Source organism: Lissotriton vulgaris, chromosome 1_1 (genome assembly GCF_964263255.1).
Source record: "Lissotriton vulgaris chromosome 1_1, aLisVul1.2, whole genome shotgun sequence".
NCBI classification, from domain to species: Eukaryota; Metazoa; Chordata; class Amphibia; order Caudata; family Salamandridae; genus Lissotriton; species Lissotriton vulgaris.
Genome location: NC_141685.1, coordinates 546,228,205 through 546,247,792, shown reverse-complemented (window position 1 = coordinate 546,247,792; position 19,588 = coordinate 546,228,205). Strand labels below are relative to the sequence as shown.

The following is a 19,588-nucleotide window of genomic DNA, read 5'->3' as shown; positions in this document are numbered from 1 at the left end:
GTGCCCCCCTTTAAACAAGGGGATGACATCCACAAATAGATGACTGCTTTGGAGAGGGCCTGCACTGTCCAGTGCGTCCCCCAGAGTCAGTGGGCAGCTATCTTGTGGCTCTCCTTTGAAGGCAAACGTAGAGATAAGCTCCTCACTACTAGAGCTGAGGATGCTAACTATTACCAAGTCCTGAAGAATACGCTGATTGATGGGTTTGGCTTAACAACTGAGCAGTACAGGTTGCTGTTCAGAGACACCCAGAAAATTCAGTCTCAGGATTGGGCTGACTTTGTTGATTGTGCCACTAAGGCTTTGGAAGGCTGGTTGCTGGGTAGCAAAGTTACTGATTACACAGGGTTGTACAATCTGATCATGAGAGAACAGATTTTAAATAACTGTCAGAACCAGTTGTTGCATCAGTACCTTGTTGACTCAGATCTGACCTCTCCCCAAGAATTGGGAAAGAAGGCAGACAGATGGGTCAGAACAACGGTCAAGCAGAACCAGACTCAGAACCAGAGTGGTCAGAAGAAAGCAGACCAAAAGGGTAGTAATAAGAGTGAACAAAATGACCAGAAGTCTTCGACAGGTCCCCAACAAACCAAAGAGGGTGGGGGTCAGGCTTCACAGCAGAAAAAGAAGACTCAAGAACGCCAGTCAAAAAGGTGGTGCCAGTACTGTAAAAGTAAAACTCACTGGTTTAGTGAGTGCACCAAGAAAGGAGGGCAAACTCCTACCACTACAGCCCCTAAGGCAACTGCACCCCCTAGTACAGCCAGTAGTGGCAGTGCACCTCCCAAGGGATTAGTTGGGTTAACCTTGGGATCTGAGGGGTATGACAACCTAGTTGGCACACTCACTCAGGCTGTCCTTGTCTGTACAGGGGATGTGGATATATCCCCTGATGCAAGTCCCAATACTTTGGGCAAAAACAGGCAGACACCTTTTATTAATGGAAAAATGGCTCAGGCCTACAGGGACACTTGTGCCAGTGTCACACTGGTGACACCTAACTTTGTGGACCCTGGACAGATCATGCTAGGTACAGATTACCTAGTGACCAATGCCAGCAATGTCACTACCCACCATAGTATGGCAATTGTTGATTTCTCCTGGGGAGGGGTAAGTGGCCAAAAGAAAGTTGTGGTTAGTTCAGACCTCCCAGTTGAATGTGTGTTGGGCAATGATTTGGAAACATCACTATGGTCAGAAGTGGAGCAGAGGACTCACATGGAAATGTTAGGCTTGCCAGCACATGTCCTTGCTGTGACTAGGTCACAGGCCAAAAGATGCCCCACTGAACAGGTGCTGGATCCTGGAACAATGGACCAGACACCTTCCAAGAGAAGGAGCAGTAGGGTTAAGGCACTGCCTTCCCCCTTGCCCCAGGTTGTGGATCAAGTCTCAGAGGAGGCTGACCTTAAAGAACTGAGGGAAACTGAGCCTAAAGATCTTGAACCTGATCAGGTTGAGTTTCTGGGCTCAGGGGGACCCTCCAGGGAAGACCTGGGGAAGGCACAGTTAGACTGCCCTTCACTTGAACCCCTCAGACAGCAGGCTGCTGCTGAGGCTGCAGGGAACGCCACAGGTGCCCACGGGGTATACTGGGATGATGGACTCCTGGACTCTGAGTCAAGAGACCCCAAGCCTGGTGCAACCAGGAGGCTGGTCATCCCTTGTCTCAGAGAGGTTTCCTTCTCACCTTGGCCCATGAGATTCCCCTTGCAGGGCACTTAGACCAGAATAAGACTTGGGACAGACTTGTCTCACACTTTCACTGGCCTCACATGAATGAAGATACCAAGGAGTTTTGTCGCTCCTGTGTCACTTGCCAAGCCAGTGGCAAGTCAGGTGGCACAACAAAGGCCCCCCTTATACCACTACCTGTGGTGGGGGGTACCCTTTGAAAGAGTGGGAATTGACATTGTTGGTCCAATGGAACCCCAGACAGCATCAGGGCACAAGTTTATACTGGTGGTGGTGGACCATGCCACCAGGTATCCTGAAGCTATTCCCCTTAGGATCACTACAGCACCTGTTGTGGCAAGAGCCCTAGTTGGAGTGTTCTCCAGAGTGGGCTTCCCTAAGGAGGTTGTCTCTGACAGAGGTGCAAACTTCATGTCAGGATATCTGACTGCAATGTGGAAGGAATGTGGTATCAACTACAAGTTCACCACACCCTATCATCCACAGTGCAATGGGCTTGTTGAAAGGTTCAACAGGACCCTCAAAGGGATGATTCATGGACTACCTGAAAAGCTCAGGCGAAGATGGGATGTCCTGATACCCTGCCTCTTGTTTGCCTACAGAGAGGTCCCACAGAAGGGGGTTGGCTACAGCCCTTTTGAACTTCTGTATGGGCATCCTGTAAGAGGACCCCTTTGTTTGGTGAAGGAAGGATGGGAGAGACCTCCCAAAAAGCCTGCAACCAACATTGTGGACTATGTACTTGGTCTCCGCTCCAGGATGGCTGAGTACATGAAAAAGGCATCTAAAAACCTTGAGGCAAGCCAAGAACTCCAAAAAGCTTGGCATGACCAAAAGGCTGTCCTGACTGTGTACAAGCCTGGACAGAAGGTGTGGGTGCTGGAGCCTGTGGCCCCAGCAGCACTCAAAGACAAATGGTCTGGGCCCCACACAATCATTGAGCAAAAGGGAGAGGTCCCCTACCTGGTGGACCTTGGAACTCCCAGGAGCCCCCTCAGGGTGCTCCATGTAAACAGGCTCAAAGCATATGTCGACAGGAAGGACATGAGCTTGCTCATGGCCACAGATGAGGGACAGGAGGAGGAGAGTGACCCTCTCCCAGACCTGCTCACTCAGAACCCTGAGAATGGGTCAGTAGATGGTGTTGTCTTTTGTGGCAGCCTCTCTGAACATCAGCAAAAGGATTGCAAACAAGTTCTTCAATCCTTTAGACATATGTTCTCTCTGACACCCAGTCAGACCAATTGGTGTACCCATGAGGTTGACACTGGGGACAGTCTGCCAGTCAAGAGTAAAATCTACAGACAGCCTGATCATGTCAGAGACTGCATTAAGACAGAAGTGCAGAAAATGTTGGAGCTGGGAGTCATTGAGCCCTCAGATAGCCCTTGGGCTAGTCCAGTAGTTCTAGTGCCAAAGCCTCACACCCAGGCTGTTAGAAAGAGATGAGGTTTTGCGTAGACTACAGAGGCCTCAATGCAGTCACTAAGACTGATGCCCACCCAATACCAAGAGCAGATGAACTTATAGACAGATTGGCTTCTGCCAACTACTTAAGTACATTTGACCTGACAGCTGGGTATTGGCAAATCAGGATAGCTGAGGAGGCCAAGCCCAAGACAGCATTTTCTACCCCTGGGGGGCATTATCAATTTGTGGTAATGCCCTTTGGTTTGAAAAATGCACCTGCCACCTTCCAAAGGCTGGTGAATCAAGTTCTCACTGGGTTGGATGACTTCTGTGCAGCATATCTTGATGATATAGCTGTCTTTAGCTCCACCTGGGAGGATCACCTGGTCCACCTGAGGAAAGTGTTAGAGGCACTGCAGAAGGCAGGTCTCACTATCATGGCCACAAAGTGCCAGATAGGGCAGACACTGGTTGTATACCTGGGCCACCTTGTAGGTGGAGGCCAGGTTCAGCCATTGGAGAGCAAGATACAGGCCATCAAGGACTGGGCTCCTCCAACCACCCAGACTCAGGTTCGAGCTTTCTTGGGCCTGACTGCTTATTACAGGAAATTTGTCAGAAATTATGGATCAATTGTGACTCAACTTAATGACCTGACAAGTAAAAAGATGCCAAAGAAAGTTCAGTGGACAGCAAGCTGTCAAAAAGCATTCGATGACCTAAAGCAGGCCATGTGCACAGCACCTATCCTAAAGAGTCCAGACTACTCCAAAACATTCATTTTCCAAACAGATGCTTCTGAGTTGGGTGTGGGAGCTGTTCTATCTCAGCTGAATTTTGATGGTCATGACCAGCCCATTGCTTTTATTAGCAGAAGGCTGACCCCCAGAGAGAAAAATTGGTCAGCTATTGAGAGGGAGGCCTTTGCTGTGGTTTGGGCCCTGAAGAAATTGAGGCCATACTTGTTTGGCACTCATTTCAAGATTCAGACCGACCATAAGCCCCTCTTGTGGCTAAATCAGATGAAGGGTGAAAACCCCTAACTACTTAGGTGGTCCATTTCCCTACAGGGGATGGATTTTACAGTGGAGCATAGACCTGGCACTGATCATGGCAATGCAGATGGGCTCTCCAGGTATTTCCACTTAGAGCAAGAAGACTCACCTGGTCAAGGTTAGCTTATTGTCCCAAAGTTTGGGGGGGGGGGGGGAAGTCATGTAGGAGAGTAAGGTCTGCAATTCTATGATCACCCCAGATTTTTGCTTTTTGCTTCACTGGTTTACGACTTTCCCTGGCTGGGGGCCTGATAATCAGACCCACAGCCTAGCTTTTCTCTCTCTAAATTGACTTACATGTACCTTAGGTGCATTTACCAATTGGTACTGGGCCACCTTATCAGTCCCTGTATCCAGGGCGTAGGTGTACCCAGGGCCTACCAGGGGTTGCAGCATGTATTATGCCACCCCTGGCTGGCCATCTAAATCTGACACAATTGGCTGCACGACAGCTGGGGCAAGGTGGTGTAATCACCCTTTGCTTTAGATATAGTATCCCTATATCTAAACCTAAAATGGACACATATATTCCTATCAGTCACTCCTATGGCGGGCCTTGACAATCCTGAAGGCAGAGTGCTTGGAATTATGTGAGATGGTGCTCTGGCATGAGCTGAGCCCGTTTGCAGCTTGCGGAACCAAGTCCTAATAGCTGTTCCATGATAACGCGTACCATATACTCTTAAGTGCATTATAATCCTCGTGGTTATTTGCCAACTTTGGTATCGCTTTATCAAAACATGTCGAGTAAGGTGTCATACGAATTGGAATACTAACCCCTCGCCAATTCTGGCGACGGGGTTAGCATTCCACCCTTCTAGAGGGACACGACATGTATGTAACTGTGAACCCCGGTTAAAGCTTAACACAGCCTCAGCTCCACAAAATGGATGCTGCCACCACAGACACAAGTCTGACCTCCTGCTGCTGGGTGTCCTTCCAGCGAGGAGAGCTTGGACAAAGGGTTTCCTGTCAGGGGCGGTGCTAGCACCATCCCAGACAGGGTTTTGTGTATCCCAGGTAGGCAGGGCTGAGAGGAAGGTGACTGCAAGTGGCACCCCGGTGCTCACTGTGCATATGCCGGCTTGAACCAGTTCCAGGGGCACACCAGCCCCTGAGCTGGGGAAAGTCCGGACAAGGGAGAGGGGTGTAACCACCCCCCTCCTGTTCCCACCCATGGGCAGGACCGACCTAGTCGCGTGCCAGCCCCTTTTTTTAGAATAAAGGTAGGAGCGGGCCCCCTTCCTAAATTAGATAATTCTGAATCTTGACTACTTTCCACGAAAGAACTCTTGAACATTTCTGAAGACTCTCCCTTGTGGCTAAGGAGTAGCCACCCTGCACCAGCGGGCACCATCTAAGCGCATGCGGTTTGCTGCAAGTCCATCCTCCGGATCAAGACTGCCCAGCTCGACGAGACCCGGATTCCCTGGCACCTCTGACCTCTACCTGCATCATCAGCCCAGCTGAGATTCGTGGGTGTGACGAGACCTGAAGGGACCAGCCATCTTCAAAACTGCACAACGCTTATCCAGCACGACCGCCGAGGAATCCTCGAGTGAGTGCTTTGGGGTTTGAGAAGCCCTAACCCTGAGCAGCTCCAGCACCGAAGTCCAGCCCCCCAGCATCCACAAGATCTGCGTGGGGCCCTTCTGCTCTTTGCTGCTCACTGCGTTGTCCGGTCACTTGCCTGCTGGCTAGTGGCCCTCCTGGCGACGAACCACGACGATTACATCGCTGGTCTGGTTGCTCCAGACTGGCCCTCGCTCCCTTCCAAGAGAGGAGCACCCCGGACCCTCCTGGTCCACTCCAGATGCCATTTTGAGTCCACCGCGTGGGCTTGCCTTTGCCAAGGTTTGTTGCCCCAATCCTGGGTCCTGCATCGCCGACAGCAGACACCTTCGTGGGACAGCTCGCACATCCATCCTGGTCGCCGACAACGCCTCCTGGTCCGAGAGACTGCAGAGCCCAGCGTCTTCCACTCACCTGGTCGAGGTGACTTCATCCTGTGCCATCCTGGTGCCCACCCAATCACTGGCTAGTGATTAAGAACTGAGTCCCCTCTGCTTTCAGGTCGTCTCCATCATCGATCCAGGCTTGGATCCCTCCGAATCTCTTCACTGGTCGCCTGCCAGCAACTTCTTCTTTCAGGCTCCATAGACTTCAACGAGGATTCCCGACGTCTTTTGAACCCTATGCAGCCGCAGCCCCTGGGCTAGGTAACCTGAGCATTTCGGTGCTCCAACGTAGGTTCACTATCTAAGTGTCCAGATCCTTTGTCGTTTTCAGTCTATCTAGTCGGATTCGTCCGATAACACTAACTTTACGAAAACTAGCATCCATAGACTTTGTCCTGCATCCCACGTGAGAGTGCATACTCTGCATCGGATCTCCCTAGGCCTCCTGCTCCTAACCTGAAGGTTCAGTAGTGTAGTCCTAGCGATCCTGAAGCCTCTGGATCTTGTTACTTTCCTGCTAGTATTTCGCATTCCACTTTTGTAGTATATGGTTCTTCGTGCCCCTCGGGCATTTGTGTAAATTGTGCAACTTAAAGTATTTTCTTTCTTTTTTTTTTTAATATTTTTATTAAACATTTTTAAGAAAAGATTTTCCACGTATTCCTGTATATGTTACAGCACACAACAGTTTCACAAGTGATTGTACACATTACAATATTACTCTAGTACATTGTATCATAAGAATTCCAAACATGTGTACGATATGTGCTAAACATTGCAAAAGAGGGAAAAAGAAAAGGTGAATAAAACAAAACAAGAGAAAAAGCGTCTATAGAATTAAGATAGGTTACGATAGGTAGGTGAATCTTACATATAGGCCTATCCCACTTTCTGTAAATTTTTATTGTGTCAGCCTTCCATCGTCTGTCCTGGATTTAACCTACTATTTTTCCAACTTGTGATAGGCTGCCATATCCTTTTACCTAATAACTTAGCTCTCCTACCTTTCCTGTCATAGATTGCCTTTTCTAGGTTATACATAGAAAGCAGGCTTGCAATCCAAGCTTGAAACGGGGGGGAAGCCTTGTCCAACCAAGTTCTTGCTATGCATTTGCGAAACACCGCAAGTGAGACAAAAATAAACCCTACTGGTAAAACATCTGGCATATCCCCCACCCCCAGAATAATTAGTTCGTCTGTGAGCTTTATCTTGATCTTAAGTGATTTATCCAAAAACTCTTCAATAGCCTTTTTCAAGGTGAACAATTGAGGACATTGTGAAAACATATGTACAATGTCTGCCTCAGTTGAGTCACAGCGGGGGCATGTTATTCCAGTTGTGCCACCCCACTGGGCGATTCTGGCCGGGGTATGATATAATGAAAACACTGTCTTAAAATGTTGTGATTGCAAGGTAGCTGAACATAGCACCGTTCTGCCCAGATCCAGAGATAACTGAAAGCTTTCTAGCTCTGACCCCAGTTTTTCTGTCCATTTTTGTGCATATTTCCCCCTTTCATCAGTTTTACTATCTTTCAGTTCTGCATATAACTGTCTTATCGTACACTTATTAGCTACTTCTATGTATTCCATGACTCTACATTGACCCAGCCCTGCCAGGCCGCCCTGTTTTTGCACTAGGAAGCTTCTGGTTTGGAGATATTTGTAAAAACTACGGTGTTCTAATCCGAACTTTGTTTGTAACGCCCCAAACTGTAGCATATTCCCCTGGCTATCAAGTAGATTTCCTATTTTCACTATACCCTTGCTATGCCAGTCCCTCATAGTAGTGTCCCTAAAAATGTCCCTCGGTAGTGAGCTATTTGTGTACAATCGTGTGTAATTATTGTACCTTCCTAGACCAAATTTTTTTGAAATCCCTTTCCAGACCCTGTATGCCGCCTTTAATGTCTTAAACCGTGTATGTTTAAAATAGCTAAAGTCAGTTGTGTTTAGAAACCCGTTCTCTGCCCCCTCACCCAGTAATGTAGTGTAAACGTTAGTAAATCCTGGCTTAGCTTCCGCTGTGTGGTCTGTGCTTCCCCCACCTAACAACCCCTGACAGTACTGCAGTACGGCAGCCCAATAATAGAGCCTAAAATCTGGTGCCCCCCCAGCCGCCTTTTCCTCTGGATACTGTTAGGTGTCTATAGGCTCTCCTTGTCTTCCCTTTAACCCAAATAAATTTGTTCAAAATTGCTTCTAGTTTATTGAACCATGTGTTATCAAAAAATAACGGGATAGACCTAAACAAATATAGAATTTTTGGGAATGTTACCATTTTTATTACATTAATCCGAGCCATCAAGGTCAGATGCAGATTGTTAATTCTTTCTGTATTTGCTTTTACTTTTGCCAACAATGGGCTCATGTTTATTTCCACTAACCTATCTAGGTCGGCTGTAATTTTGACACCTAAGTACGTAACTTCTGAAGCTACTCTTATGTCCTGGTAAATAACCCAGTTATTTTGTATAATTTGTGTCTTTCCTTTATTCAATGAGTAACCCGACACTACCCCAAAAGCTGCGGCCTCCTGTTCTATTTCTGTAATAGCCGACTCCGGCTCAGGGGTACCCACCGCCACGTCGTCTGCATAAGCAAGTGTTTTATGCTCATAACCATGCAATTTTATCGGGAGGATGTTAGGATTCCCTTCCAGTTTGCGCAGGAGGGGGTCAAGATATAACGCAAATAAAAGTGGTGAAGCCGGGCAGCCCTGTCGTGTGCCGCGTCTTATACATATTTCAGCTGTATACCCTCTGTTTATCCTCACTTTAGCCCTAGGTTCTACATACAGTGCCTGTATAGCCTTTACATAGCCTGCTCCTATACCAAACCAGTCCAGGACCTTCCACAGATACCTCCAGGAGACCCTGTCAAAGGCCTTCTCTGCGTCCAAGAAAATAGCCGAGGCAGGGTCCTCTGTGGCACCTGCTGCATCCAGTATGGTAACCATCTGCCTTGTATGTTGTGTAGTCCCTTTCCCGGGTATAAACCCGTGTTGCGTTGTACATACCGGTCCCTCAATTACCTTGCTTAGTCTTTGTGAAAGCGCCTTGGAATAGATTTTTGCATCGGCATTCATGAGTGTTATTGGCCTATATGAACCGGGATCCAAATGTGATTTATTTTTTTTCAGAATTACTATGATGTTTGCTCCGGCCCATGATTTTGGAATATTTTCCCCCCTCTGTGCTTGGCTTAAGGTTTCCAACATATCAATTCCCAGGGTGTCCCAGAAGATTCTGTAGAATTCCGCCGGAATTTGATCGGGCCCCGCTGCCTTCCCTGAGGGGAGTTTGGTTACTGCGTTTTGGACTTCTCCCAATGTCAATGGTAACTCCAGTGCCTCCTTATTCTCCTCGCTCAGTTCCCCATGTAAGGTTCCTGATAAATAGTCCTCTATCTCAATGTCAACATTCCCCAGATCTTGATCAGAGTAGAACTCTCTAAACACCTCCCTCACATCCTCTACCTTAGTCACAACTTTTCCCCCTTTATCCCTAATTTCTTTTATTTCTCCCGCTGCCATATTTTGTCTGATGCGGACTGCTAGCATATGACCTACCCTCTCATTAAATTCGTAACATTTTTCCTTTTTCATTAAATAGTTACTTGCCGCTTTCTTTGCCAAACTTTCACTGGCCTCGGCTCTTTTCAATTCCATTTCCAATAGGATCTCCTCCAGAGGTTCTTGGCTAATGACCGCTTGGATAAGCTGTTGTTCTAATTCCATGAAGTCATGCAGTCTATTAGTTAATTCTGCTTTTTCATTTTTGCTCCTGTGGAGGGTATAGGCCAGTGTTTCCCCTCTTATCCCTGCTTTAAAGGTATCCCATACCACCCCTGCGGATGCCGTGCCTCTATTTACTTCCCAGAACTGTCTAATCCATGACTTCATTCTAGTTACATACTCTTCTTCCCTAAGTAGCCCTCTTTCAAACGTCCAGTTATATTCTTTATAGACAGCACTAAAGTTCTGAGGGATAGTTAATACTATGGGGTTATGGTCTGAAAAGACCCGGGGGAGCCGTTCTATTTTTGAGTCTGATACTAAGGAGCTAGAGACCAAAAAGTAATCCAGTCTAGCGATAACCCTGTGAGGAGCGGAGTAAAAAGTGCTGCCCGTCCCAGTGGGATTGTTGGCTGTCCAGACATCTACCAATGCATTGTGAAACATTAAATTACCAATAGCCCTTCGTGTTCTCTTTTTGCGTTCACCCTGCACCCCCCCGCCCGACAGGCCCAACCCTGACAGTCCATTAACATTTAAATCCCCGCAAAATATCACCGGTTCTGCCCATAATGCCAATTCGGTATCTAGAAAGTCAAATAATTCAGGTTCATCCTCGTTAGAGCTGTATACTGAGACAATGGTATACCGTCCCCCAGCTGTTTCCCCTTCTACCATAACCCATCTCCCTCCATCATCTTCCTTCTTTTTCTTTACCTGCATAGCTCCTTTTTTCGCGAAAATAGCTACTCCTTTTGTTTTTGAATCTTGCTGTGTATATGCTAAGACTTCATACCCGAGTTGATCCATAAGGTATTTATCCTTTCCCCTCACATGTGTCTCCTGAAGGCATATAACATCCAATTTCAATAATCTAAACATAGCCGTGACTTTCTGCCTTTTCCCACCATCGTTTAGCCCGCAGATATTAATAGTAGCAATCCTTAACGCCATCTGATCTTAAAGGTTGAACTACCAGACGCCATCCTCTTAAAAATTACTACCACTTGTTTATTCCTATACTTCTTCTTGCCTTGTGCTGTACATGACCGTAATTCTTCTCCACCAGCCCCCCCACCCCCCGTCAGCCCCTCTCCCTTTGCTTACCCCCCCCCTGCTACAGGCAAATAGGTCAGTCATGACCTATGTGTGGCTGCTCACTGCTGTATTGTCGCCTCCTTCTCCTACCCAATCTACCCAAACTGCTAACATATTCAATACTCTTCTCAGTATTGAAATATGCCTCTTATGCTGGCTCGGTGTCCCTGCTCTTCCTGCCCCTTTGATTCTCCGTAATTTCTGCAAGATACTCGCCTGCCTTTATTTCTGAGAAGAACATTCTGACACGACCCCCTGTGATGACTTTCAACTTCGCTGGAAACATCAGGTATGCTTGAGAGCCCTGGCGCTGAAAGGGAGTAATTAGCTGCCTGAGTTTCCATCTCCTTTCGACGGTCGCGTGGCAGAAATCTGGCCTTGCAAAAAATGTAACCCCTTCAAATGACCTCTTTTTATCTGGTCTGGCAGACTCCATGACCTCCTGCCTAGCCAAGAAGTTCCCGAAAAAGAAAAAGACTAGCATAGCCCTTGGTAAAGCATCCTGACTAGCGCCTCTTGGTTTTTTCTGCGTAAGTGGGAATCTATGTGCTCTCTGAACTTCTAATTCCCATTGCCACTGCGCCTCTGGGTATGCACCTTTCAGCAGCTTAACCACAAACCCCCTTGGGTCCTTCCCTTCCACTCCCTCTTCCAAGCCAAGAAGTCTCAGATTGTTCTGCCGCTGGCGATTCTCGAAATCCTCCAGCTTCCATTGTAGGTCCCCGACCACCTTCCCTTGCTCCATTCTGAAAGACTGCCAGTCTGTAACTTCATCCTCCAATCTGCCAGTTCTTTCTTCAACCTGTACAACTCTCTCTTCCACCTCTTCGTATCTTTTATTCATTTTCCTAATGCTCGCTTGTATTTTTTTAGTCTTGTCTGGCTCTCCTACTTTCTATTCTAGCCTCTGCATGCATTTGCTTTAGCATAGCGAACATTCCATCTAGAGTTGCTTGAGGCGGTGGTTCGGCGGTGTCTTGAGAGACATTCGTGGCGTGATTATCAACTCCTTCTTCTAGACAATGCTCCTGATACATTTTAGAAGTATTACCATAGTCCCAGATCAATTTCCTATTTGTGCTTGATGCTGATCTGTCTATGTCTCTGTCCCGTCTTATCATTGTTCTTCTTTTCATCTTCTGTGTCTCTTTGCCTCTGGAAGTGCTAGAGTGGGACCCCTCTGATTCTGTCTCCGACGTGAGATCTGTGGTATTGCCCTCATTTTCTGTGCCCAGTAAGGAGGAGTCAGAGCCTTCTGTTACTGAGTAGAATTTCTCCCCTTCAGGGGAGCGGACTCTCCTTTCTTTGCCCCCTTTAAGCCCCCTTGATGCACGGCTTTCAACACTTCTCAAGCTCCCCCAAGTAGAAGATTGCATTAAAGTATTTTTGTCACCAGGGGTGGTAGTGAGATTTACCTGCATCAGGGCTTCTAACATTTGAGCATTATTGAAGTTTATCGGATCTCCCAGTCCTGACCCAATCTCCTCCAGCTGCTCACCTTGTCTGTCCCGCTCGCCGTGACTGTATCTGTATCTGCATTCTCGGCGTTTTCTCCTCTCAGCGCGGCTCCCGCATGAGGCGTGCATGATTGGAGCTCCTGTTGCTTAGCAACCGCCGTGCTTGCGTCCTCGAGGTCGGTGAATGCTGCATCAGCGTTTGTCTCCGTGTTTGTCTCCGCAGAAGTCTCGGTAACCAGAATCGCCGGCTGAGCTTTACCTGCGAAAGCCTCTGAGACGGTGGGTTGTCTTGGGTCTTTGCTGAGTACGGTGATCGGATGTTTCAGAGTTCCGCTGTCTGACTGCGAGCGCCTCTGCTGTTGTTGTCCTTTACTTCCGGGGGTGCCCGTTTGCACCGCTACCTTTTCTTTATCAGCTTTTTCTGACTTCTCCCCTTTCTTGAGCTGCTGATTCTTTTGGGAAATAGTATTCGCCGGGGCAGATCGTTTGTTCGCGCTTGTGAGTTTCGAGACTGTGCCAGCGCGCTGTGCCATCTCTGTGATTGCGCTGACACCTCGAGTGTAGACTTTCCTCCAGTGTCTTCCAAGGAGTATGAAGAGCGTCGCCAGGGTCTTCTGTATCACCCTAGTACCGTCTTCCTTATTGGTCTTATTTGATCTTTGGAGAATCGGCATATCTTATTCAAACTTCCAGCTGCATGTCCCGTAGGTCAGGAGAAGGAGTAAATGCGACTGTTCTCTACAGCAGCATAGCGGCCATCTTGCCCCCTACGCACCTCCCCAGATCCTATAACATAATTCCCACAGGCAATAGAAGGAGGAGCAACTTAAAGTATTTTCTTAAGAGTTTTTGTTATTTGCTTAGCTCCCTGACTCATAAAGAGTTCAGGGTAGACTTGTTATAAATAAATATCCTTTTATTTTCATAACAACTTGTGTGGTGTCCTTTCACTTGGTGTTCAAGGGGTATATGTGATTGTATAACAGCTGGCTTAACACGCCCTCTAGAGTTTAGCCTAAAGACTGCTCTGGTCCATGCTACTAGGATAGCTGGTCTATAAGGTTGACTTACAACCAATCATCAATAATAGTCGTTTGGAATGATACACAGTGATCACTAGAATAGTGAGCACTACATATCAGGCCAACTTCTCACAGTTCCCCTCACCGCAAAAACATAGTCTCTCAGGACAAGTATGCCAGTACCAACAGTGGTTACTTGTTAGCTAAAGATTTTGACTCTACTACATTTCTTCAGAAGCAAGTGAAAGAGGTGGTGGAATTGGTGATACAAATGTGTGGTATTGGCTCGCGAGTGTTGTGTGAGCGTGCGAGAGAGGTATGTAGAATGTATGGAGTATGTGGAATGTTTGTGGATGAATGAGTTGTCGGTGGAGCGTTAGTTGAACTGTACCTGGTGGGAGTGGAGGAAGCTATCTCCGGTGTTGCTGCACCACTTTATTACAAAATAAAGTATTGTGGATCATCTTCTACCTCTGGACCTTCTTCATTTCAACAAAATTGTTGTTTTCAAATCCATGTTTCTAATGATGTAAATGAAGAACATTCTGTAAATTCTCAAGTTGTTAGAAGTTTAAGAAACCGGGGGCCACCTGCATATTTAAGGGATTCGGTTTGTTGATTTAGGATTTAAATTTCTACTTCTTTATTTCTTTTGTTCTGTTAGAGAAAGATGTGTTGTACTTTGCAGTATGGCGTTAGCCCTTCTTTACTTTCCAGCCTTAGATTTATTAACATTCTGTTCTGTAATTCTATTGTTGTTATGGTGATGGATATTCTAGTTTTTTTCAGTTGGCTGGCTCCCTGGTCAGCTGTGAGGTGTCCGCTATGCTGCTGGCTTTATTAAAAGTCGGTAACTTCAACTTACCCAGTCCTGTCAAGTGTCACGCAACATGTGTGACGCTCACGCATTTCAGTGCGGTGTTCCGCATCACCGCACTGAAATGCATTGTCACGCATTTGTCACCTGCCAGCCTGCGCCACCAGCGGCGCCTGTGCACCGGCTCTCTGCTGCTCCCGAGAGATGTGCTGAGTTGCTGGGCCGAGTTCCTAAACAGTTAAACCATTTGCTCTCAGCTCTGGAGTGGCTGAGAGCGCTACAATGTATTACATCTCACTTTGCCGTGTCCAGCTGCCCCCTTGTAGCCTGGCAACAATGCGGCAATATTCTGGCGCCAGCGCAGCTCGTGACTCATACTCACACTGTTCCATGAATTAGGGGGTGGGGGCTGCCCTCTCAGCAGTCGATACTGCTGTCAGTCACTGTGGCACCATGGGGGCCGGAATTAATAATCTGGATGTGCCGTCACGTTTGGAGGAAAAGGAAGTAGGCAGAAGCGGCGGGAGACTCAATCTGAGTCAGTCAACGAGACTCGAGTCTCTCTCATGGTCGCCAGCCACAGCATGATCGATCGCATCGCGGTGGGCGGGCGGCGCAAAATACTAGTGCAACCGGCTCAGCAATTGCTCTTCTCGTCTCACAGGGAGCTAAAAAGTAAGTTGTGCCTCCCGTGTGAGAATCCATTACTTTATTTAATATCAGTAAGTTGCTGCTTGTGCTATAAAATGAATTTGATCCCGTTAATTAAGTGCGCGCGATTTGTGTGATCTGGTGCAGTTGCGGCCGTCCTCTGCGACAGGCTTGCTGCCTGCGCAGTGCAGCCGTGAGCTGTAAACATTAAAAAACGTTGGTGTTTTAAAATACAGCTAGCCTGAGGTTGCCTGGCTCTGACCTATAATGTGACTCAGACTGACGAGTAGATCAGCTTGTTTTAGCCTCGTCTGAGTGTCTGGGAGAAGACAGTGGAGTGCTGCAGAGTGCACCATCATGCAGTGTGCTCCTGCAACTGTGCGGCCGCGGGCCCCAGCCCAGTGCTGTTCATTTCATGCAACGGACGAGAAAATACAGCAGACTGAATTCCTCTTCTATTTCAAGTAAGTGTGTGTTAAGTAAATACATCTAATGGGGAACGTGCTGCGCATCAGGCAAAGCCGTGTGGACTTCGCACTGTGTAGTCATGTGAGACAGTTAAGGTGAAGAGGTCATCGGGGGCACGTTATATTCAGCCATGTGAGTCGATTAATAGTGTTTATATAATCTTCCCTAAGCAGTGTTCTTATTACGACTTGCTCCGACACATTTTAAATTGGCAGATCAGATCGCATTACCACAAGCTTGTTTTTTCTACTATCCCCCCTTACGGTGATTATCACAGTTGGCAACTCTTGGAAACAAAGAATTGCCAGTTTCTTAATTAACAAGTGCCTTTAAGAAGTAGTGTTTGTGTTACTATAACATGCTGTGTTGTGGGTAAGTTGGCAATACCTCATTATTCACAGCAAGGAAAATAGCGTAAAGTTACTGGATACGCTTCACACAGCCATTTTTCTCTGTAAACATATTTTACCCTTGCCATCTATCCCCCCAAAAGATACATCTAGCACGTGTGAACGAATTGCCAGAGTGTGAAGGGCAGACACTCCTAAACGTCTTGGGGTTGTATTAGAAGGGCTAGTGTATCCAGGGGGGAAATATATTCCACAGGAGGGGAAAAAAAATCATACAGTTTAACAGTGGTGTTACCTTTTCCCAGTGTGGAAACATAGTGCAGAAACATACTGTGAAGGGACTAGGAACATGTAAGAAGGTCACATGACAGTGCCAGCAGTACGCATGTGACTAGCAGTTTTCCAGTTGAACTACTGGCAATGTTTGAAAATTGCAAATTGTTTGTTGTAGTGCTTCTAGTATTACAGATGTACTCCTTTTTTTGCGAATCAGGGCCACTTTCTTTTAAGTAGCATAACAGCATACTAATAATATTCAATACGTGTATTGAGCTACCAAGTAGTATTGTTCTATGCTTTTGTTGAGAGAGCTAATTTTAGTATTCCTGGCAGTCTGGGCAGGCAGGGAGATTACAGTGTTCACAGTCCTTTACATGTGGTATTACCACTTTTTGCACGAGGGCCTCATCATTTTAAATTACAACACTATTCAGGGATAAACCCCACACCTATAACTGTGCAGTGGATGGAGAGGTTTATTGTACTCGTGTGACTGTCAGCGACACCACGGAACGGCACAAGTCTGATGATCAGATCATCATCTGAAAAATTAATTTCACACTATAGCATCTGCAGCAGGCAGGGCTGCTCTGTCTCATCATCCTGAGTGAGTCTGCTTTATCTGCAGTCTGATCTAATTCACAGTATATCTGCAGGCCGCAGGGCTGCTCTGCCTGAGTCTCCTTATCATTGGGCACCATTAGTAAGGTTTGACTTCACAGTCCCTACGGGTCAGTGCATGACAGTTTTACCAGGCTGCAGGGCTCTCTCTGCTCTCTCAGCACTGGGGCCGGGCGGGGAGTGGGAGGGGTTAGCGAGGGGGTACTGTCATTCCTCAGAGGCCCCCTGCCCGCTCTCATGATCACAGAGTTGTTACTTCAGTCACAGTGCGGAGCACACCGTGCATTGCATATGATATGAGATCTGATAGAGACACACAGTAAAATCGGCAGGGGCAGGGCTGCTCTGTCTCATCCTTGAGGTTTACATCTAGATCTGAGATTTCATTTCAAATTCAGTCACAGACTAATAATGTCAGCCCTGGCCGCAGGGCTGCTCTGTCTTGTCATCCTTCTTGGGTACCAAGAGGGAGCACTAGGGTTAGTGTCCTTCCCTTTCTGCTGCTCTGCAGCAGTTTAAAGAAGTTCTTTGAGTTTCTCGTTGCTCAAATGGCTGTAATTTCTGATATTTAGAAGTTTCCCTCGTCTTCACTGCATGTTTTTGATGGCGAGAAAGTGTCACTCATAGTCGTTGAAATGTCACTCATAATTTCACTGAAATTATAAAAATGTCACACATAGCAATCTGAAACCTTGGCAGCTATGCTTACCTGAAGTCTCCTCCGTAGTTTATTCACTATACACATCTTAAAGAAGGACCCTTCACACAAAATGTGCCAGCCTTGGCTTCGTTTTAGCCCCCGCACGTTCACTATATCACAAGTACAACAGTAGATGCCACAGATTCAGAATACAACAAAAATACCTTTTCAATGACTCATCCCATGCGCTGTGCCCCCTCCCAAATTTACCGATGTCTCACTCAAACCAAGGGTCTCCCCTCCAGTTTGCGACCCAGCGTCTCTCCAAGCTACTCATAGTCCCGCCGCGCCAGTTGCTCTTTCTGATTACCGTTGCAGCTCCAACGTGCTAGTTCTCATTTCCTTCCACTAGACTCCGTATGCATTGAACCTCATGTTTCGCTTTCCTCAGCCAAACAGAAAAGAGTCGTAATGAACAACAGAAGACCTATTGGCGGAGACAAAATGAAAGATTAGATAACGAGAGTTGAGCCTAGATACAAACAAACCTCTTCATACTTTCTGTTTTAGTTCCGGGTATAAGGGCTCGCTGCAGCGGCGTTCGCCGTAATGAAACAGCAACTGTTCCGGGGGCGGCTGCTGTTATTTGAGAACCAATAGCAGTCTATAATGGACGGCCCTGAGCTCTCGCCCCACCTAGCATTGGTCACAGCCAACACAAAGTAGCTCTCTCATTGGCTATTGTTGCTTTCGATTAAGACAACGAAAGTAAGGCGGAAGCAATACGATTTTAAAGAACCTTCTTTGGAGACCGGTAGAATAGCTTCGCATTTAGAGGTTTATACTCCCCCGTCTTAACCAGCTTCATACGAAGGCTGTCATGTAGGCTCAATACAATACCCCTTTACTAAGAAAGGTCAGGCTCCCTGTCAGAATGTCATCATGCGCTGGGGGCCCAGTTCAAAGGGGACCCTGTATTGGAGGAGTTCCGAAAGGCTTCCAGGAGAAAGAGACTGCTGAGCGGCAAAGATTAAAAGGGTTGCTGGCAGAGCAGCTCTCAGGAGACATGCTCAGGTATTTTCTTTCTCTCGTGCTCGTTGTGCTAAATTAGTGCAGGACAAGTCCCCCGCATGTCTTCCAGCTGTAAAGTTTCATACTCAGGGTTCAGAAAGTGTTGATCCCACAAAGGTTGTCTTTTCCATGTCTCAAAGTTTAAGCACTTTAGTTATGAGTTAACGTGAATAGACGTAAAGATTAATCTAAGAACTCCTAAAAAAACAGTGTTTATAGATAACTTGCACACTCAGCTCTAATGCATCGCATGCCGAAAGAACAATGCACACCTAAAGACACCTGTGCATACCTAATTTACCAGGTTTATTCCAAGCAACGGTTGAAATTCATAAACAAATTATGTGAAATGGGAGCATAAGTGCAATGGGGACGGAGTCACAAATGTGGTTAAAACGAATACAAAAAATCCGTAACTATTTTGTTGGAATTTCATCTTTATGTAACTGCATATAAATTAGCGCACATACTTTAAATAAAAAATAACAGCACGTTAAACTAATCAATGGTAAATGTACTCTTAAGTGTTATGAAACCTCAACTGGTTAATGCGACCACCACAGATTTTTTGTATAACCGAAGTCACAGAATTGGATCCTGGTTGAAAAACGGCGCTTAGTGGCTTGTATATTAATCGAGCACGAGGTCCATGCCTGTGAGAGAGACTACTGTGAATATGCAAGCTATCATTTAAAAATTGTATTACATACAGTAGAAGATATGCTCCCACAAAATGTGCAAACATTTAGTGTTTAAGATAAATGCTTTGAAAATATAGATTTAAGTAATACGCAATCAGACTTTATCTAGAGCATATATTTTTCTGTTCAAAGCAGTGCTGTACCTGGCATTGGGCGTTTCCCTGGAGGCTGGAAGGGTGAGGCCTGGTTTTGCAGCGGTGCTGCGATATCCGCCCCCAATAACAAAAGCAGCAATCGTTTCCAGCCTCCCGGGGCCAGGCCGTGCTTCGCCAGGGGCTGGTCCGAGAAAATTGCCAGGGCAGGTTTGGTATCTCTATCCAGCCATGATTCCAAAGATCCAGTTCTGAACTCAGCTGGTAAAACCCTAACATTACCTCTCAAAAAGAATAAAACTTCGTAACCATAAAACTTCCAGTGATCAAATTAATTAAAGCCAACACTGTAAAGGAAGACCACCCCACACTGCGCAGGGCTTCGGCCATGCATGGCACAAGGTTGGCCACAGGGCCTGGCCTGTGGCCAAACCCTGTGGCCGCCCCCCGAATGCAGCCCAACC

General features: G+C 46.8%; 1 protein-coding gene across 1 annotated transcript in view; it reads left to right on the top strand.

The window, feature by feature from the left end:
- Nucleotides 1-18,016: 18,016 nt before the first annotated feature.
- BTBD8 (BTB domain containing 8) overlaps nucleotides 18,017-19,588 on the top strand; it is a 541,977-nt gene continuing 540,405 nt past the window's right edge. Inside the window, exon 1 of the mRNA XM_086953936.1 lies at nucleotides 18,017-18,334. Within this exon, the coding sequence (XP_086810062.1) occupies nucleotides 18,195-18,334 (140 nt within the window). The 5' untranslated portion in view covers nucleotides 18,017-18,194. The remainder of the gene's footprint in view (nucleotides 18,335-19,588) is intronic.